Source organism: Lipomyces arxii (genome assembly GCF_038497795.1).
Source record: "Lipomyces arxii strain Phaff 12-163 unplaced genomic scaffold V1512scaffold_42, whole genome shotgun sequence".
NCBI classification, from domain to species: Eukaryota; Fungi; Ascomycota; class Lipomycetes; order Lipomycetales; family Lipomycetaceae; genus Lipomyces; species Lipomyces arxii.
In genome coordinates, this window is record NW_027117741.1 from 509 (window position 1) to 16,375 (window position 15,867).

At 43.3% G+C, this 15,867-nt stretch overlaps 8 protein-coding genes across 8 annotated transcripts; 4 read left to right on the forward strand and 4 right to left on the reverse strand.

Moving 5' to 3' along the window:
- Nucleotides 1-530: 530 nt before the first annotated feature.
- V1512DRAFT_268649 (acyl carrier protein-like protein) lies at nt 531-1,498 on the reverse strand. Its single transcript, XM_066917520.1, has 6 exons — nt 1,230-1,498; nt 1,161-1,178; nt 1,032-1,112; nt 958-980; nt 841-905; nt 531-791 (listed from the first exon to the last, which is right to left on the reverse strand). Exons 1-6 carry the CDS (start codon nt 1,461-1,463, stop codon nt 784-786), a joined length of 429 nt encoding a protein of 142 aa, XP_066769016.1. The 5' UTR covers nt 1,464-1,498; the 3' UTR covers nt 531-783.
- Nucleotides 1,499-1,594: 96 nt separating this feature from the next.
- V1512DRAFT_268650 (uncharacterized protein) lies at nt 1,595-2,605 on the forward strand. The gene is made up of 2 exons (XM_066917521.1): nt 1,595-2,347; nt 2,397-2,605. The coding sequence occupies exons 1-2, from the start codon at nt 1,708-1,710 to the stop codon at nt 2,408-2,410; spliced, it is 654 nt and encodes a 217-aa protein (XP_066769017.1). The 5' UTR covers nt 1,595-1,707; the 3' UTR covers nt 2,411-2,605.
- On the reverse strand, nt 2,512-4,054 carry V1512DRAFT_268651 (uncharacterized protein). The gene has a single exon (XM_066917522.1). It carries the CDS (start codon nt 3,834-3,836, stop codon nt 2,607-2,609), a length of 1,230 nt encoding a protein of 409 aa, XP_066769018.1. The 5' UTR covers nt 3,837-4,054; the 3' UTR covers nt 2,512-2,606.
- V1512DRAFT_129074 (uncharacterized protein) lies at nt 3,534-6,498 on the forward strand. The gene is made up of 3 exons (XM_066912954.1): nt 3,534-4,140; nt 4,192-4,352; nt 4,406-6,498. Exons 1-3 carry the CDS (start codon nt 3,993-3,995, stop codon nt 6,329-6,331), a joined length of 2,235 nt encoding a protein of 744 aa, XP_066769019.1. The 5' UTR covers nt 3,534-3,992; the 3' UTR covers nt 6,332-6,498.
- A 2,316-nt stretch (nt 6,499-8,814) lies between these two features.
- V1512DRAFT_268659 (Mif2/CENP-C like-domain-containing protein) lies at nt 8,815-10,153 on the forward strand. Its single transcript, XM_066917523.1, has one exon. The coding sequence runs from the start codon at nt 9,032-9,034 to the stop codon at nt 10,085-10,087; it is 1,056 nt and encodes a 351-aa protein (XP_066769020.1). The 5' UTR covers nt 8,815-9,031; the 3' UTR covers nt 10,088-10,153.
- Nucleotides 10,154-10,205: 52 nt separating this feature from the next.
- Nucleotides 10,206-12,103, forward strand: V1512DRAFT_129144 (uncharacterized protein). Its single transcript, XM_066912956.1, has 2 exons — nt 10,206-10,713; nt 10,764-12,103. Exons 1-2 carry the CDS (start codon nt 10,429-10,431, stop codon nt 11,994-11,996), a joined length of 1,518 nt encoding a protein of 505 aa, XP_066769021.1. The 5' UTR covers nt 10,206-10,428; the 3' UTR covers nt 11,997-12,103.
- V1512DRAFT_278545 (mitochondrial carrier domain-containing protein) lies at nt 12,080-13,475 on the reverse strand. Its single transcript, XM_066917972.1, has 6 exons — nt 13,306-13,475; nt 13,196-13,259; nt 12,915-13,145; nt 12,833-12,868; nt 12,520-12,784; nt 12,080-12,472 (listed from the first exon to the last, which is right to left on the reverse strand). Exons 1-6 carry the CDS (start codon nt 13,327-13,329, stop codon nt 12,211-12,213), a joined length of 882 nt encoding a protein of 293 aa, XP_066769022.1. The 5' UTR covers nt 13,330-13,475; the 3' UTR covers nt 12,080-12,210.
- V1512DRAFT_129132 (DEAD-domain-containing protein) lies at nt 13,284-15,529 on the reverse strand. The gene is made up of 2 exons (XM_066912955.1): nt 15,261-15,529; nt 13,284-15,213 (listed from the first exon to the last, which is right to left on the reverse strand). Exons 1-2 carry the CDS (start codon nt 15,302-15,304, stop codon nt 13,773-13,775), a joined length of 1,485 nt encoding a protein of 494 aa, XP_066769023.1. The 5' UTR covers nt 15,305-15,529; the 3' UTR covers nt 13,284-13,772.
- Between the last annotated feature and the right edge of the window lie 338 nt (nt 15,530-15,867).

Sequence of the window (15,867 nt, forward strand, 5' to 3'; positions counted from 1 at the left end):
TACAGTTAGTGTAGCAGCCATTGCCTTGACGTGCTTGAAATAACCTAATTTGATCAATGCGCTGTGGGCTTCATGTCAGAGTGGCAGGTGCACTATCCGTTTGGACAAAAATTTGCAATGGGAGGATCACTAGGCTAACCTGCGAGACTGGAGTCATATGCGGAATACTGTTCTTCAAGACATGCAGAGTGATTACGATTAGTCATTGCCTGTACTATCTTCTGTATGCCTTGTCCCGATTTGCTTATTTTGTTGAGCCGTTTATGTTTACTTGTGCATATTTACTTGTACATTTTATGCTGGCATTGGCGGTCTTACCTGGTAATTATGTGAACTGTTCATATTTAAGGCGGGAGTACGGTTTAACTTACCGCGTTGCGAACTGATTCTCACTTATGACATTGGTCTACAACTGAAGGGAAGCACAAATCGAATGCAGACGTCGGAAAGTTGAAAGGCACCTGTGTTAAAGCAGGCGGCATTAGAACAGACGCTTCACGAAACAAAGTATTCTACGTTGTGTTCTAGATATGGCAATATTGAAGCAGTTTGCAGGATTAACTTCGTCCGAAAACTTTAAAGCATCGAAAGTACTAGTAACCAAGTACTTCTAATGCACAAAGCTTAACTGTAATTATAAGCACTTGATTGCCAGACCTTCGTTGAAGCTGTCTGTTTAACCAGTCATCACTCATGTACAATGTGTTGCCGCTCTAATTTGTGAAAATATTCTTAATTTTTCTAATATATCAATATTCAATTTTTGATTAAAATCAGCTTCAATTAAACGGCTATTTTTGATTAGAGAATGTGGTATATATCAAGACGGAAAGTATTTACCATCAGCTTGAGCCAGAATGTAATCGATGGCCTGTCCAATAGATTTGATCTCGTCGGCTTCCTTGCTGTAATCATTGTTAGTAGACTCTTCATTGTGAATTTATGGTAATGTCGTACTCTGGGATCTCAATGCTAAATTCCTGATATGACGTTAGTGTGCTTTGTTACGTCACATGAAAATATGAACCAACCTCTTCGATGGCCATAACAACTTCGACGGTGTCCAAACTGTCGAGACCGAGATCTGAAGCAAATGTAGCAGTAGGAGTAATCTAAATTTATCAGAATATCGTACTGTCGGAGCAGTCAAGTTAATATACCTCGGTGTCCTTTGATATCTAGATCCAAATCAGCATTCGTGTGCAACCAAATCAATGGCTACAACGTACCTTGTCGAATGACTTGACAACCTCAATAATTCTAGCCTGAACCTCATCACGATCAAGACCAGCGTCACCAGAGTAAAATCGCTGCTGAAATCCAAAGACGGACTGGATAGCGGGTTGTCGGAAGACAACGCGAGATGAAGGAGCAACAAACGAGCGAACTGGTCTGGCAGCAGTGGTCAGGTTACGCAATGCAGCCGATCTGGCGGTTTGTTTGAGGAAGTTTGAACGCAACATTGTGTTTTGATGGAGACAAGTAAGAAAGTTCCAAGATGCTGAACGAGAAAACAGAACGAAACGAATTTTAGTTGGACTCGGGATTGTGATCTTCATGTGACTCATATGTGATTTATGTGTGACATGTACTTGACCGCGCGGGCCAATCACGATTCGCTCAATACAGCAACCACTACGCTTCACCAACTAAATTTGAGCTCGTATACTCTTGATCTATTGGAAACCCACAATCCCAGCCCAGCAAATGGTCATTTCAACTGCTCCTATTCTTTACCGGATGGCTCGGACACGAGCCAGTCAATCGACTTACCGCGCATTTTCTTCCTCAGTTCTGCGTGCTGCTCAGCCAGCGCCTGGCTCATATCCTCCCGGATTTCGTCTTGGGGCCCCAGAGGCCTGGGATGAGGGAGAATCTGCTCTTGATCGCGCTGGAAAATTGTATCTTATGACTGAGTTGTTTCGTGGAATGTACGTCGTCTTGGAACAATACTTCAGAGCTCCATACACAATTTATTACCCTTTTGAAAAAGGGCCAATTTCACCCAGATTTCGTGGAGAGCACGCCTTACGGCGGTATCCTTCCGGAGAAGAACGATGCATTGCGTGCAAGCTTTGCGAAGCTATTTGTCCCGCTCTTGCAATCACCATTGACGCCGAAGAACGTGTTGATGGCAGCAGACGTACGACTAGATACGATATCGACATGACCAAGTGCATCTACTGCGGCCTTTGCCAAGAGTCATGTCCGGTTGATGCCATTGTCGAGACTCCGAATGTTGAATACTCGACCGAAACTAGAGAAGAATTGTTATATAACAAGGAGAAGCTGTTATCGAATGGTGACAAGTGGGAGCAGGAGATTCAGTTCGGTCTTGATGCGGATTGTAAGTTGGCGCTTGCTGTATGTTTGAAGTATACTAATATGAGCCTTAGCCCCCTACCGTTAATCTGTTCTTTAGAGTCTCTACGTTTGAAACAAAGCTTTTGTGGCTCTTACACATTTGACTGTCATATTGGATACTCACACGATCAAGGATCGAAACTGGAGGGTTACTAAAAAGAATGTTAAAATATAATGCTCTACAAATACAACTTTAAGTAGATGATACAGATATTGATAGGTATGATACAAAATGTAAATGATTATGCAAAGTCGATATTCCTGGACGAAGCGCCTGCCACCATTGCTTCGCGAGTAAGAATGCTTAAATGACCTTGAGCCGAGCTTTCGGCATCATTCACGTGCTGTCTGATACGCTGCAGAATTGTCTCTGTTCGACTGTCAGCTTCAATACCGTTAACAATCATTTCCTCCAGCAAGCTTTTGCATCCAAACAGGTCCATGAAATAGTCCCACTTCAGTTGCAACGCGTAGTTATAGAGTTCAGTTGTGCAGCCAAATATGTAAGATTGGATGCCATATTTGCGTGCCCGCTCAAACACCGAAAGTGCGGCCGAGCCGTCTCTGAAATCCAGAGCAAAGATCTTGATCGCATGTGCAAGGAGCAATGGGTAGTTCTGAGCAATACCAGGGGCCATGACCATCTCCTTGCTGGTGCTTTCAAACATTTCTGCTGCTTCTTTAAACGGTCTGTAAACGTCTCTTTCTAATAGCTCATCAAGCTCGACATCTGTTCGGCAAGCGTCCATACGGGACTTGGCATTTCTTAATGAAAGTACCCTTTCTGAGTTCTCGTTTGTGTCCGTCCTCCGGGCTTGTTCGCCTCGCATTGAAGGAGGATATTGTTCAATTCCGGACCGAACTGACAAAACCTGCGTCCATGACAAGGGGTCCTTAACCCTTTGTGCCATACCTCCGATATTCATACCGGTAGTCCGAGAATTGTGCCGTGGTTGGAATATCATGGATGAACCCTTTTTCTTTCTTGACTTTCCTATTTGATCTGCACTTGTCGAGTCTGTGACTTTCTCGAACAGCAGCTCAAACATGCTCATTTCTTTCATAGTAGCGCCAACATGAGGTCTTGATGGTGGTCTGGTGGCTGGACGTGCACGAGTATTGAAGTCATTATGCCGGAATGTAGGTTTTGGCCGTCCGTAAGGAACCTCTTCCTTGAGATAGTCCCACCCATCCCGCAAAGACCCAATATAATCTAATTGCTTTTCTTTGTCAAACTTACTAAATTCTTTGTGCTGCCCGGCTTCCGATGTAGTCTTGTTGCTCTTAGTTGCGTCTGCATTTGTCATATCCTTTTTTGACTCGTTATTTGCGTATTCGCCAATTTCCTTCAGAGTAAGGGTCAACAGCTCATCTAGTGACTGGGTGCTGTACAGTCGAGCTTTTGATATTATTGGCTTGGCATGCCATAAAGTATATGAAGCACGCATGCCGCTACCTAACAACGCCTGCATAATACAATCTATCTCGTTTGTATCCTATAGATTATTAGCGAAAGAGAAAGCTGCAGGTTGGGATCAAAAAATCTTGAGCCGCTCGATCCATCTCGGGTATACAAGGGACTGAATCGTCCTCAACTTAACAGAAGTTTGATGATTATTTAAGGTATAATGGTAAAGAAAGGCAAGAACAAGGGGAGTAGTCGTGATGAATCACCGTCCGATGAGTTGCCATCGCGGCCTTCAAAGTTTTCAAATACATTGAATCGGTCGTATAACAATCCAGATTTTATACTTTCCGGTAATTTATATATATACTGTTTAAGTGTTTAATTAGTTTTTAACTTGTATTTAGAAGCTGATAAGGCAGATTTGAAGGAAATATCCGCGAGGCCACCTTCATATTTCTTATCTAGTTTTGCAGCAGTGAAAGGTGGGAAACATGGGATAATAAATAATCGTGATATATCACCAGAAGAACTACGATATTATGCTTATCAAGCTAGAGAGGCCAATGAAACAGAGACTTACGTAAGTATTTAATGAATATTATTAGAATATATTCTTACAAGAACCTTTTGAAGAATGCAATTGCAGATGCTGCTACAAAAGATATGAAAGATCTCTTCTCATTTATTGATAACAACATGACGAAAGCTTTACGTTTTATTGAATTAGCCAGCCAAAAACCAGAAAGTGAAGTTTTAGAATTTCTTCCCAAAAATGAAGTTCATAATGGTCACACTATTGGGGTTCTAGCTATAAAGTATCTGCAAGGCGATAGCAGTGTATTTGATCAGTTAAAGCAGCAATTATTAAGCAATTCAATGGCATCTACACAGTCAAATCAGTTTGGCAGTCAAATGAACTCATTTGGATCTCGATTAACTAATCAAAATCAGACTCAAACTCAATCAGCTTTTGGGTCCGGATCGAAGACAAATAGTGCGTTCGGATCAAATGCAAATCAAACATCGGCGTTTGGTCAAAGAAATACTGAGCCTTCAACAAACACCGGATCGGCGTTTGGCACCGCAGTCCCTCCTCCTCCCCCTTCTTCTTCTTTTACTAGCGCAACCAACACTTCGGCGTTCGGAACCTCGGCGTTTGGATCTAACTCTCAACAACCTACTCCTCTTCCCAGCGGATCAGCATTTGGTGCACGAATGAATTCACAGCCTTCTTTATCAAAAGGGTTTGGGTCATTAGATAGCTCCGTACAACCTCCACCGGGTAGTACAAATAGTACGTTTGGCTCGTCCAACTTTGGATCGAGACCGGCTCCTACTTTCGGTGCGTCATCCTTCGGAAGTGGGCCGGCGCAGTCAATTGGGACAGTGCAAAGCAGCAGTGGTTTTTCTGCGTTTGCAAATAAACCTTCTCCATTTGGAGCATTGGCACAGAATCAGTCTAGTAACGCGTCTCCATTTGCTGCTTCAGCAGGAGTATCACCAAGTGCTAATCCTTCACCATTTGCATCAGTTGATATGGCACAAGGTGGTAATGCTTCTCCGTTTGCATCAGTTGGTTCTCAGCAAGTAAATACATCGCCATTTGCGACAGTTGGTGCTCAGACAAACGCGTCACCATTTGCGTCAGTTGGTGCTCAGACTAGTGCGTCACCTTTGTCGTCGTTTGCTGCCCAAACAAACGCGTCGCCCTTTGCAGCAGTCAGACAACAGAGCAACGCGTCTCCCTTTTCACAATTGAACGCAAACGCGTCTCCTTTTGCAGCCAAAAGTCAGCAGCAATTACAGCAAACTTCAGCATTTACATCTCCTTCTCCTTCAACTCGGCGGGCGGAAGCAACGACTTTTGCGAATTCTAATAATAACGATAAGAGCCAAGCAGGTACAAATAATAATCAGTCACCATTTTCGCCATCGCCGTTTGGACAGCAGAATGGAAGCTCACCGTTTGGTAATGCACAGTCTAACCAAACCTTGTCGGCGTTTTCCGCATTTGGAGCACAGAATAAACAATCTGTGTTCAATACGCAATCACCGAAATCTCAGGCAAATAACCCACCAACATCGGTCTTCGGCAGTACCGCACTTTCACCTAACCGATTGGCGTTCTCAAATGCTGCTCCTAGCATTGAACAACAAGCATCTCCACCGCCAGTACCAACGCCAATGACGGATACTACGCCTTCTACTTCATCGCAGTCTACATCACAATCATCTGCAGGACAGAAATCGGCGTATACGCCTATCGACAATCGGTTTAAAATTTCCTATAAGCCAAACACAGACTTCCCAAATTTGCCGCCTCGACCCAGAAATTTAGTGGAGCGTATGTATCAACATTTTACAGATACCGGTCGCATGCCTGTGACAGAAAATACAAAGAGCTCTCGATCTCAGTTAAAGGCTTTTGTTCAAAGTGATGGGGTAACTTATCTACCAAATATTTCTGATTTAACCCTGGAGGAGAAAACAGCGTTTGAGGCAAAGTCTTTTGAATTAGGTAAAGTACCTGAGATTATTCCGCCACTAGATCTTATGTAGTAAATACATGAATAGCCGTCATATTTGGAACATAGAGTTATAACTTATTGTGGCTTGATCAGCGCGAGAGATTTTCTGCACACTGATACTGCCCTTACGCTTGTCTGGCTACGGCCCGTCGTGCTCAAGATGTGATCCAAAAATTGTGCTCGTGGTTGTTTTCAGACAGAGTCAAAGCACAACGTGGATCGACAGTAGTAAGGCATGTTACAAATTTAAGTATACTAGTTAAAGCAAGGAATGTTAATTTTTGTGAATTGTCTGTATCGACCCGATGTAGCTAGCAACTTATCATCGTCCAAACCGCAGCAAGAAATTGTGAGTACAAATGTTATCAGTGCCTAATTTGAAGAGTATCATTTGTAGGCTTGAGATTAATGTTTCTACTAAATCGTTCTTTGGATCTGTGAAATCTTGAGTCAACAAAAGAACACTTTTTGTCATTTGTATGAGGTTGGGAGAAAATAACATGGGATTCAATGCCCGAACCCTGAGTCTTTAGTATCAGACTCCCACATTGCTTTTGTGCTTTTAGCAAATGTGCATGCGTTCTGGTCGCATTCATCAATTCATATTTTCAAAATGATGTGATCTACTATCTGTTACTGTTATTTTGGCCAGAAATGCCTGCACCGCTGCCCGATTAATGGGCCGAGCTCAACAGTACAAACAGCATTTGAGCGAGCGGCACTGCAGTGTAATTGTTTCTGTGTGTAAATGTATTCTCGAGTCTGCTGTAATCTGATCTGTATTTTATATATATATATATCACACTGTATGGAAGTCGTTGCCAAAGAGAAATCTCTTGGTCCTGCTTTAAATCTCCTTTCTAATCATAGTAGTAATGACCATTTGAAGAACGAGCACGGTACATAGACATCGCAATGTGATTGACATGTACAAATGGTTGGTGTCATATTGACCAAGCGCGGCAGATTAAAATCTTACTAAAAAGAGACAACGCTTGGTGGGGACATCAAACCAAGCTTAACCAAGTGCAGCTATATCATTCGCGCATTTGACTTGAAATCTTGTCTGCTACGTACAAGATATAGATTGACGGCTTGCGGTTGCTTCTCTATAGAGTGACAGTTGATCGCGAAAGGTTACATGAACAGTACGTGTGTTACACAGGATCTAGGGCAATTGTTTATGGTATAGAAGGACGCGTCGTAGCTTCTACTACGCAAATAATACGGTTGTTTACTGGGGTCATGACGATTTGGAAGAGTGAGAGGCAGATTGCGTTCATGCCCGAAGAAAACAATAGCGGTGTAAGTGCGATTTTCGGGGGGTATATCGCCATTTTCACGTGCTGCATCAACAGATTTCGATTCAGAGCGCGCCCATCAACCCATCAACGCATCAACGCCCACAGTCCACGAACATAAATACCTGTCGTGCTCCCTCCCCGACGTCTTCTTTTCTTTTTCTCCTTTCCCCACACCTTCTCCACAATAACACATATATGCTCATGTGATAGTACTATTTATCAATACATATACATCCATGCGATATTACTATTACTACTCTATCTTCTTCAACTACTACACTATATGACGGATGTTTGTACTTGCTTCTACAAGAAAAACAAGTATGTTCTCAGTCATGATCTTAGCCAAGTTAGTAACATCTTTAGCTCGCAACATGGCATATCGTGCCATCAGTTGATGACATATATATTGACTACCACATCTGCAGGTTATCTAACAAGGTTCTTCACTGGTGAACAGGCCAAGGGTTTCAGTGAGTATGCAGGAATTCTAGCGCGGGCAGGGGCGCCTTGGGTTCTGCGACAGACTTAACGGTCATTGACTTTGGCTACGATGAGCTGGTGTCTGATCTGTTATTAATGTTGTGCTGCATGTGTCTGGTTGCCTAGGTATGACTGCGGTCCTGAGGCTGCACATTGCAAGCCTCCATCGGCTTACAGACATTGCTACTCTTGAATCGGTGACAGTGAAGAACTCTTTGAATAATCTCAATAGCTACGTCCAATTCGACAGCAAAGTATATAATGTTTGTATTTGAATTGTTCTTAATTGAATGTTTAGACAATACTTTCTGTTGAACAGCTGATATGTTCGATCTTGGATAGTTTAGACATTGATGAACTGTTTATAGTTGACGGCTGAGCTGGATACCATTTAATAACCGTGATATTGTAACCATACCTTGATGTAGAACTAAAAGCTTTGCTTCGCGCAAATTGACGTGCTTTCAATATTTGATGCAACGCGGTCATTACTTACGTATATTTGTAGTTCTCACAAGATAATGTGCCACTCCAGAAGCTTAGCAAGGTATTGCTCGCTTCGTAGAGATATGTAAGACTAGTAGTTTACGTATGGTAAACAAATTCTTGTATAGTTGGGCAGTCATCTTAGAAAGTTATTATAAGGGTTTAGTGTTAGAAACGCACGCGATTTGACGCGTCGCAAGAGAGTTCAATGGCTCCCCCTTCATTAGGTGTGTCGCGTTCGAGTAATTCGCACGGATTGCTACATCAGAAAAACATGTCTTCTCTACCAATGTTATCACCACTTAATGTCAGCGCTATGCTCAATGACCAACAACTAGAATTTATTCCCGCTACAAAATGTGTGGAGGTAAAGTGTTCGAAATTGATTACTGAACTGGGTATTGACTACATAGAAATTGAATGAGAAGGAAAGTGAAGAGCCAGTGGTCGAGCAGCTAATGACACCGCCTCCAACATCATCTTTGCCGTCATCTCCCGCAATAGTGCTGAAACAGAAAGATGCTATAAAACCATCGCCGGTAGAGCGATCCGATGGGCTAGACGAACAAGGCGAGACAGATAAAAGCGAAAGCACGTTAGCGGCGGCATTGATCAGCGCAGTTACTCCAGCAGATGGACAAGCTAGCACCAACGAGGCGTCTGAAGGCTGTGTGCAGGACCCACCGTCTAGGACTGAGGACAATCGGGAATCGGCGTCACCAACTTCAACGCCAAAGCGGAAGCGAAGAAATTGGAAAGAGTTTGCAATTGAAGAACCGGTTAGGAAATCAAATCGAACAAAAGTACAGCCATTGCAGTATTGGAAAAACGAAAAGATTGTGTACAACCTGGTACAGGATGAGGAACAAGGCCAGATTGTACCAACGATTAAGACTGTATTGAGGTCGTCAAGCCCTGAGATGGGGTCAAGTCAAACACCTTCACCAAAACGGCGACAACACAATTCAATTGATGGGCATGGGCCATTCAGTTCAAAGCATAGACGGAAGCACCAAAAGGACGTCGAGATCACCGAGTTTGACTCTGTGAGTGAAGACTATGATGATCCAGATGACGAGAACTACAACGACAAAAATGAGATTATTGCAGAGGTGAATGACTTTGTTTTGGGCGAGACGGTTTCGCGGACAGTGGCATTTTTGTCCACTGATATGCACTACAATGAAATCACAAACGATCAGTCAAATTTTGACTTTTTAAAGACATTTGACGAAGGCGGGTTCTTGTTCGCAGGCATAATCCGTCTACCAGCCCGGAACGGAGCTAAATCTGCTAAGAAATCGAGACATAACACTCTAGTGTTCTACGTTCTAGAAGGCTGTGTTGAAGCAAACCTCAACTCTGACACGTCTTTTAGGGTCAGTCGCGGGGGACATTTTATAATACCGCGTGGTAACTTGTACAGTATGCAAAGTAGTGGGAAGAAGGACACTGTTCTGTTTTTTGCACAAGGAACTGACACTCTTCATAATTCACTTAACGACGAGGAATAGACTGATAATACTGCGAGGGGCGTTTTAGTTGTATTGGACAAATAAATTAGAGTTTTCTCTATAAAATTTGTATTTGAACTCATTATGATGGATGTATGGGAACAGCCGCACCGCCGAACTTTAAACCGTCTCATCGCAGTTTTGGGTGTTTTGTTCTTTGAAGGCCAAAGTAAACAGAACTAAGTTGCGTTAAAACTGTTCAAAGCACGTGACACAGGATTAATCAGAGTGACTGGAGTGACAGATTTGTCCTTTTACTACAAAAAATTCGCACCGTACACTTCAATCAACGCATCAAGTATAAATTCCCGTTCAATTTGTGTGTTGCTTAGTTCGCAACGATGCCTGAGCTATCCGCCAAAGAGCTCTTTGATCGTGACCGATTACTGAGATCACCATTTCCGCAACAAAGTACACACAATGCTCACTCCGTTGCTTCGGCCTCTGTTGTGCCTCGGATGGGTGCTCCAATGTTTGCCCCACCATCACGGCCGACGATGAGCAATCCTACTTTCCAACAGGTCTCTGTGCCAAAAATACTTACTCCAAGCGCAATCAGACCGCAATCTTTGACTGACAGACAAAATCGGTTGCAAAAGCTGTTTTTTCAAAGTCCAATGCCACAGGTATGTTAATTTAATTACTTCAGTCAGCAGCTCTGACCTATTTGTTCTAGCTCCCACCGCAAAGTAGTCCAACAAAATCAAATATTATGAGTCCACAAGCAAAGCAATCGTCGAATGCGCTGATTTCACGATCAACAGAAACCACACCGGCTGACAAGCATCAGCACACCATGCCATCAACAGCTGCAGCCACGTCTCCACATTATTTGCACTCAAAAGCCCTGGCTAACACTGCAGCATCTAAATCATCAGGCGACTCATCTCGAGGCCCAACTCTCAGTACTTCAACTCAGCCATTGTCGGACCGAACACCGTCCCCAAGCTCAATCGATCAACCTGAGTCTCCTGGATCTGGTAGTAAGGCTCCAGCGTTTCGCGATTTGCAAAAATCAGCACAGCGAGTGACTAGGAAGAGAGTCATTACGCCTGACAGCGAGATGTACCTTGAACGATTTTCCCCGATCAATGCGAGTTCTCTTTGCCCCGCTCAGAAAACTCCTCCGGTGTTGTCATTTGCTGATTCATCTCCCCAAAGTTCACAAAAGCAGAGTACGCCAGCTAGAAAAGTGCGGACTGCTGTTGCACGGAAATCAACAAACTCAGCTGCCAGTAAGCGGCACGTGCCAAACGCTATATTTTCAGAGACAGATGAGTCTAGCGTTGACGACGATCCAATGACGGCAGCGACAGTGCCAGATAAAAAAGTTGAGCAGAGTCCAAAGACTATTCCTGCGAGCAAAACCACAGCTATGGTGTCTACAGAAAATCGAGAATCAAGAACACCTATGCAGGCCGAGGCAACACCAAAAAGATATTATGCTGTACGAAGTTCAGCCCGTGGAGGCAAGAAGTTATCAGGTTCGAGACGTATTGACAGTGAGATTGCGAGTGTACAGAAAGCACATTTTCTCAAATCTATGTCCGCGACTTCGCAAGCCACGGTGCTAGCTTCGCCGGTGGTAAGGACTCCAAAGACAGAACCGAAGACTGCACGGGATAGCACAGAAAACAAGGCAGGTACTAGTGCACGGAAAATAGAGAGGAAACTCACGAAAGTGAAAGCTTCCGACTCCGCACCGCCTGAAAACGGTTTTGTGCGACGGTCAGGCAGAATTCGGGTCAAGCCGCTAGATTTTTGGAAAAACGAGCGGATCATCTACGGTTTGTCTAAAAGCTCGCAGGTCGGGCCAGTACCAACAATTCGGCGGATTGTACGAGTAGAAACCGATGAGTATAGTCAAAGCGAGGCCAAGCTGAATAAGAAACGCCGGTTGACTTCGTGAGCAGGCTGCGACAGCAGTCATAATGTTTGTATTTTAGGGAGTGTAATTATACTTTGGCCTGAACGGGATTGGAATTTGAGGTTATTGTATTATCTATTTTTTGACCAGTTTGTTGTGTAGTTCCTACAGTTAATATCGGTTGATACAAGTGAAATTAAATCTAACAAATTCTCCAGGCCCAAAAGACATATGTACAATAAATAGCGATAGAAATCTAAGCTGCTGGTAAGCTCTTTTCTTTTGGGTCCCGATCCATGAGAGACAGGGCTTGGAACGACGCTTCGAATAAAGTGAACATGACAACGCTTTGGAAGCTCACTCGAATCAATCGAGGGACCATACCGCTAAAAAGTTTTGAGACACCTTCCCTGGTGAAGATCAGATAGGTGCAAATCAGGTTATTCCCGTTCGCAGCTTCGCGTCCAGACAAAGTCTGCATTCTCGTCTTGACGACGTCAATTGGCATGGTCGATACGCTGCAGTACCATTAATATAACAGTAGACAAAAAAACATGATACGTACACTGCGGCATAGCTTGCAAGTAACTCCAACCCGGTAGCCACAGACGGAGACAATCGCTCGCCAGGCTCGACAAATCCGTCAGCCATTTGGCGGAACGAGTTGTACGCGGTAAATCGCACTGCAGAAGCAGCGCCTTGCCGTAAAACTGTCGGGAAAAACCCGTATAGTAAACCAAATGGACCGTGTTGCGATATTATTCGCTGGAATGTTGATAACAGCCCAGGCGACTTTTCTGAAAGCGAGCTAATTTGCCGCACTTTTGCGTCTAGTTCATGTCAACATTGCCCGTAGTAGCACTCTTGTCATAACTCACGCTCAAAAGGTACAATGACAGCTGACTCAAAGAATCCTGAATCAATTAGTCAGGCTCAATCAGCAAGACAGATGAAGCATACCAGCAATTAGCCCGGCAGACAACGAGGCCGGGGCAGAAATGACCCCGTTTTCATCTGCAAGCTGCTTTGTCATAAAGTCGTACGTTGCAAAGCGTATGACCGTTTTGGAGGCGTTGCCTAGCAGCATACTGCCACAGCCACGGTACAGCTTGCGTGTGAATGCAGGATGGCCGATCTTGTCCATTAGTACGGTCGGAAGCTGTTTTCGGATCTTGTGGTATTCCAATGGATCTAGATAAACTCAATTAACAGTATTCAACCTCATGTCAGTTGTAACCAACAAGAAAACCCAATTTCAACTGAGCCAGCTAGTATTCCTGCCAGCATTAGTCTTGATAGACTGCCCTTATTCACTTTAGCTATTGCTTTATTTGACCCTAAAAGTACTCACTTCTGGAGGTTGATGACTCGCCATATCGCCCTATTAAGCTCTAGACAACTGGCTTCCAGCAAGACTAATTGTAAAGGTGTTGTTGCTGTTCAACTGATACTTTCAAGATCAGCATCAAACTACATACGGGAATCGCGATGTTAAAGCCGGGTAAAAATACACTTCTCAACATATACTTTCAATAGGAAATACCAGTTCAATTCAATCAGTACTGTACAACTAATCATACAAAACTAAAATTACATAAACATTCCTTGAATTTTTTGGCTGTTTCTCATTTCCCAATTTTAAAAAAAAAAAAAAAAAAAAAAAAAAAAAAAAAATTGACCTCTTTTTCTGACTTTTTCCTATTTTTTTGTATGATTTTCTCCCTTGTTGAAATTTATACGTCCTATAAATACCATAGCAACCATTTCCACGTAAATAAATAATCTGTCAACACAATATCTAGCACACAATGTATGCCTCTAATTATGGCGAACAGTCTGCGCGCGAGGTCCGTTCTGCTGGCGCTGTTGAGGAGGGCCTTGATTACGATACTGTGGAGCACGCTGCGGTCGACGTTGCTGTTGCTGCTGTTGCTGCTGTTGCTGCTGTTGCTGTTGTTGTTGTTGTTGCTGTTGCTGCTCCTGTTGCTGAGGAGGAATGGACTGTACCGTTTGTTGAGAAATCTGAGGTCTAGGAATAGTATCAGGGGAGTCATACACATAAAGTCGTTTGTCAATCGTGGAGGGAATAGGTGCAATTTCTGTTCCTAATTCTTGCTCAATCTTGTAAAGGCTGAATCTATCTTCCCAGCTGATCAAGTTGATAGCAATACCAAGGTGACCGAATCGGCCTGAACGACCAATCCGGTGAAGGTACGTCTCTGCAGTCTTGGGGAAATCAAAGTTAATGACAACATTCACTGCTTGAATATCAATGCCTCGGGTCAGTAGATCAGAGCACACCAAGTTCCGACAGACACCATTTCTGAAGTCATGGAAAACCCGGTTACGGTGGGCTTGAAGCATTCGCGCGTGACTGTAAAAGCACGAATAGCCAAGTTCAGTAATCTTCTTGGCCAGAAGCTCGACACGGTTGGTCGAGTTGCAGAAAATTATTGATTGGTTGATCTGGAGCTTCGAAAAAAGTGTGTTCAAGCAGTGGACTTTCTGCTTCTCTTCAACGAATGCATAGTATTGTGTAACACCTCTGAGTGTAAGCTCGTCCATCAAGTTGATCTCATATGGTTTGTTGAGATGTTTATCCATGAAACTCTTGACAACCAATGGGAATGTAGCACTGTAAAGTAAAATTTGTCTGTTGGCAGGGAAGAAAGAAAGGAGCTGTTCAATGATGGGAGTGAATTCAGGGCTGAGAAGCTTATCTGCTTCGTCCATAATAAAAACTGGACATTGACTGAAATCCGCAACTCCCTTACCGGCAAGGTCAAGAATACGACCAGGCGTGCCGACAACTACATGTACAGTATCATGGAGTCGGACAATATCGTCTTTGAGTGTAGTGCCACCAGTTGTGACCATAACATTAACGTTTAAATGCTTGCCGAGGGTCTTACAAACCTGCGACGTTTGAAGTGCGAGCTCTCGAGTTGGTACGAGAATAAGAGCCTGAATTTTATCATTCTTAGTGTTGATTTTTTCTAATGCGGGAATGACGAATGCAGCAGTCTTTCCTGTGCCGTTCTTTGCACGAGCAAGAATATCTCTGCCAGACAGAGCAATCGGTATGGACTCTTCCTGAATTGGCGATGGCTTTTCAAATCCAGCCTCAAAAATCCCCATTAATAATTCGCGCTTGAGGTAGTAGTCCTCAAAGTCGCTTCCCTTTGTATCTGTAACATCTTCAGTTTGTGGTCTCAAATCTCTCTGAGGAGTGCTGATTTGCGATTTCCAGTTTTCAGAGCTAATAATGTTAGTCTTTCAATCAATCATTCGATCGCTCAGGCGCACTTTAAAGATGTTGACTCTAACTGGTCAGCTAAGGCAGAAGTCATTTTGAATCTTTAGTATGAAGAGTAGTGTGATTTGAATGAGTTTTTGATCCAGTAGCAAGTAATAACTTGACGATTTAATACAGAAGTAATTCAATATTTAAGTAGTGACTGGACTCTGATGCACTAGAAAGTGAGAGCAGGTTGATTGAATGGCTATTTGAAGTTGTTATTTGAAGGAACCTTCACGAAATAGCGTGAAAAAGCTCTCCACACCCTTGTGCTGTTCACACGTGACGCATCAATACCCTAACCCTCTTAGTTTCAAAGAGTCGCATAGTCCATACAAACTGACCCCAGACTACGGGAGCACTTCTCCGAGTTAGGAACGAACAAAATAATATATAAATACAGCGTAATTTAATATTACACTATGCATTAATAAAAGCCTCTTGTTAGTATGTTCTATTAGTTCAAGAATATAAGAAAAATGCAAGCAGGCAGACATTTTCTTTGCTTCGTAGACACTCTCCAGCTTCGTACATAAAGCCAGCCTCAATTAAACTATGTATTGCTGTAGAGCGTGCGTTGAAGCACTTATTAGGCTGACACAAGCGAAGTCAAGT

What these genes read in the sequence shown, in the direction of transcription:
- V1512DRAFT_268649 (XM_066917520.1), bottom strand. Translation starts at nt 1,463, where the DNA reads ATGTTGCGTTCAAACTTCCTCAAACAAACCGCCAGATCGGCTGCATTG. An exon ending in TTGTTATGGCCATCGAAGAG is followed by an intron (nt 981 to 1,031) that starts GTTGGTTCATAT and finishes ACGTCATATCAG; the next exon opens with GAATTTAGCATTGAGATCCC. An exon ending in TTTAGCATTGAGATCCCAGA is followed by an intron (nt 906 to 957) that starts GTACGACATTAC and finishes CAATGATTACAG; the next exon opens with CAAGGAAGCCGACGAGATCA.
- V1512DRAFT_268650 (XM_066917521.1), top strand. Translation starts at nt 1,708, where the DNA reads ATGGTCATTTCAACTGCTCCTATTCTTTACCGGATGGCTCGGACACGA.
- V1512DRAFT_268651 (XM_066917522.1), bottom strand. Translation starts at nt 3,836, where the DNA reads ATGCAGGCGTTGTTAGGTAGCGGCATGCGTGCTTCATATACTTTATGG.
- V1512DRAFT_129074 (XM_066912954.1), top strand. Translation starts at nt 3,993, where the DNA reads ATGGTAAAGAAAGGCAAGAACAAGGGGAGTAGTCGTGATGAATCACCG. An exon ending in CGGTAATTTATATATATACT is followed by an intron (nt 4,141 to 4,191) that starts GTTTAAGTGTTT and finishes CTGATAAGGCAG; the next exon opens with ATTTGAAGGAAATATCCGCG. An exon ending in CCAATGAAACAGAGACTTAC is followed by an intron (nt 4,353 to 4,405) that starts GTAAGTATTTAA and finishes AACCTTTTGAAG; the next exon opens with AATGCAATTGCAGATGCTGC.
- V1512DRAFT_268659 (XM_066917523.1), top strand. Translation starts at nt 9,032, where the DNA reads ATGACACCGCCTCCAACATCATCTTTGCCGTCATCTCCCGCAATAGTG.
- V1512DRAFT_129144 (XM_066912956.1), top strand. Translation starts at nt 10,429, where the DNA reads ATGCCTGAGCTATCCGCCAAAGAGCTCTTTGATCGTGACCGATTACTG. An exon ending in TTCAAAGTCCAATGCCACAG is followed by an intron (nt 10,714 to 10,763) that starts GTATGTTAATTT and finishes TATTTGTTCTAG; the next exon opens with CTCCCACCGCAAAGTAGTCC.
- V1512DRAFT_278545 (XM_066917972.1), bottom strand. Translation starts at nt 13,329, where the DNA reads ATGGCGAGTCATCAACCTCCAGAA. An exon ending in AGTTGAAATTGGGTTTTCTT is followed by an intron (nt 13,146 to 13,195) that starts GTTGGTTACAAC and finishes GAGTTTATCTAG; the next exon opens with ATCCATTGGAATACCACAAG. An exon ending in CTTGCAAGCTATGCCGCAGT is followed by an intron (nt 12,473 to 12,519) that starts GTACGTATCATG and finishes ATGGTACTGCAG; the next exon opens with CGTATCGACCATGCCAATTG.
- V1512DRAFT_129132 (XM_066912955.1), bottom strand. Translation starts at nt 15,304, where the DNA reads ATGACTTCTGCCTTAGCTGACCAGTTAGAGTCAACATCTTTAAA. An exon ending in TTAGAGTCAACATCTTTAAA is followed by an intron (nt 15,214 to 15,260) that starts GTGCGCCTGAGC and finishes TAACATTATTAG; the next exon opens with CTCTGAAAACTGGAAATCGC.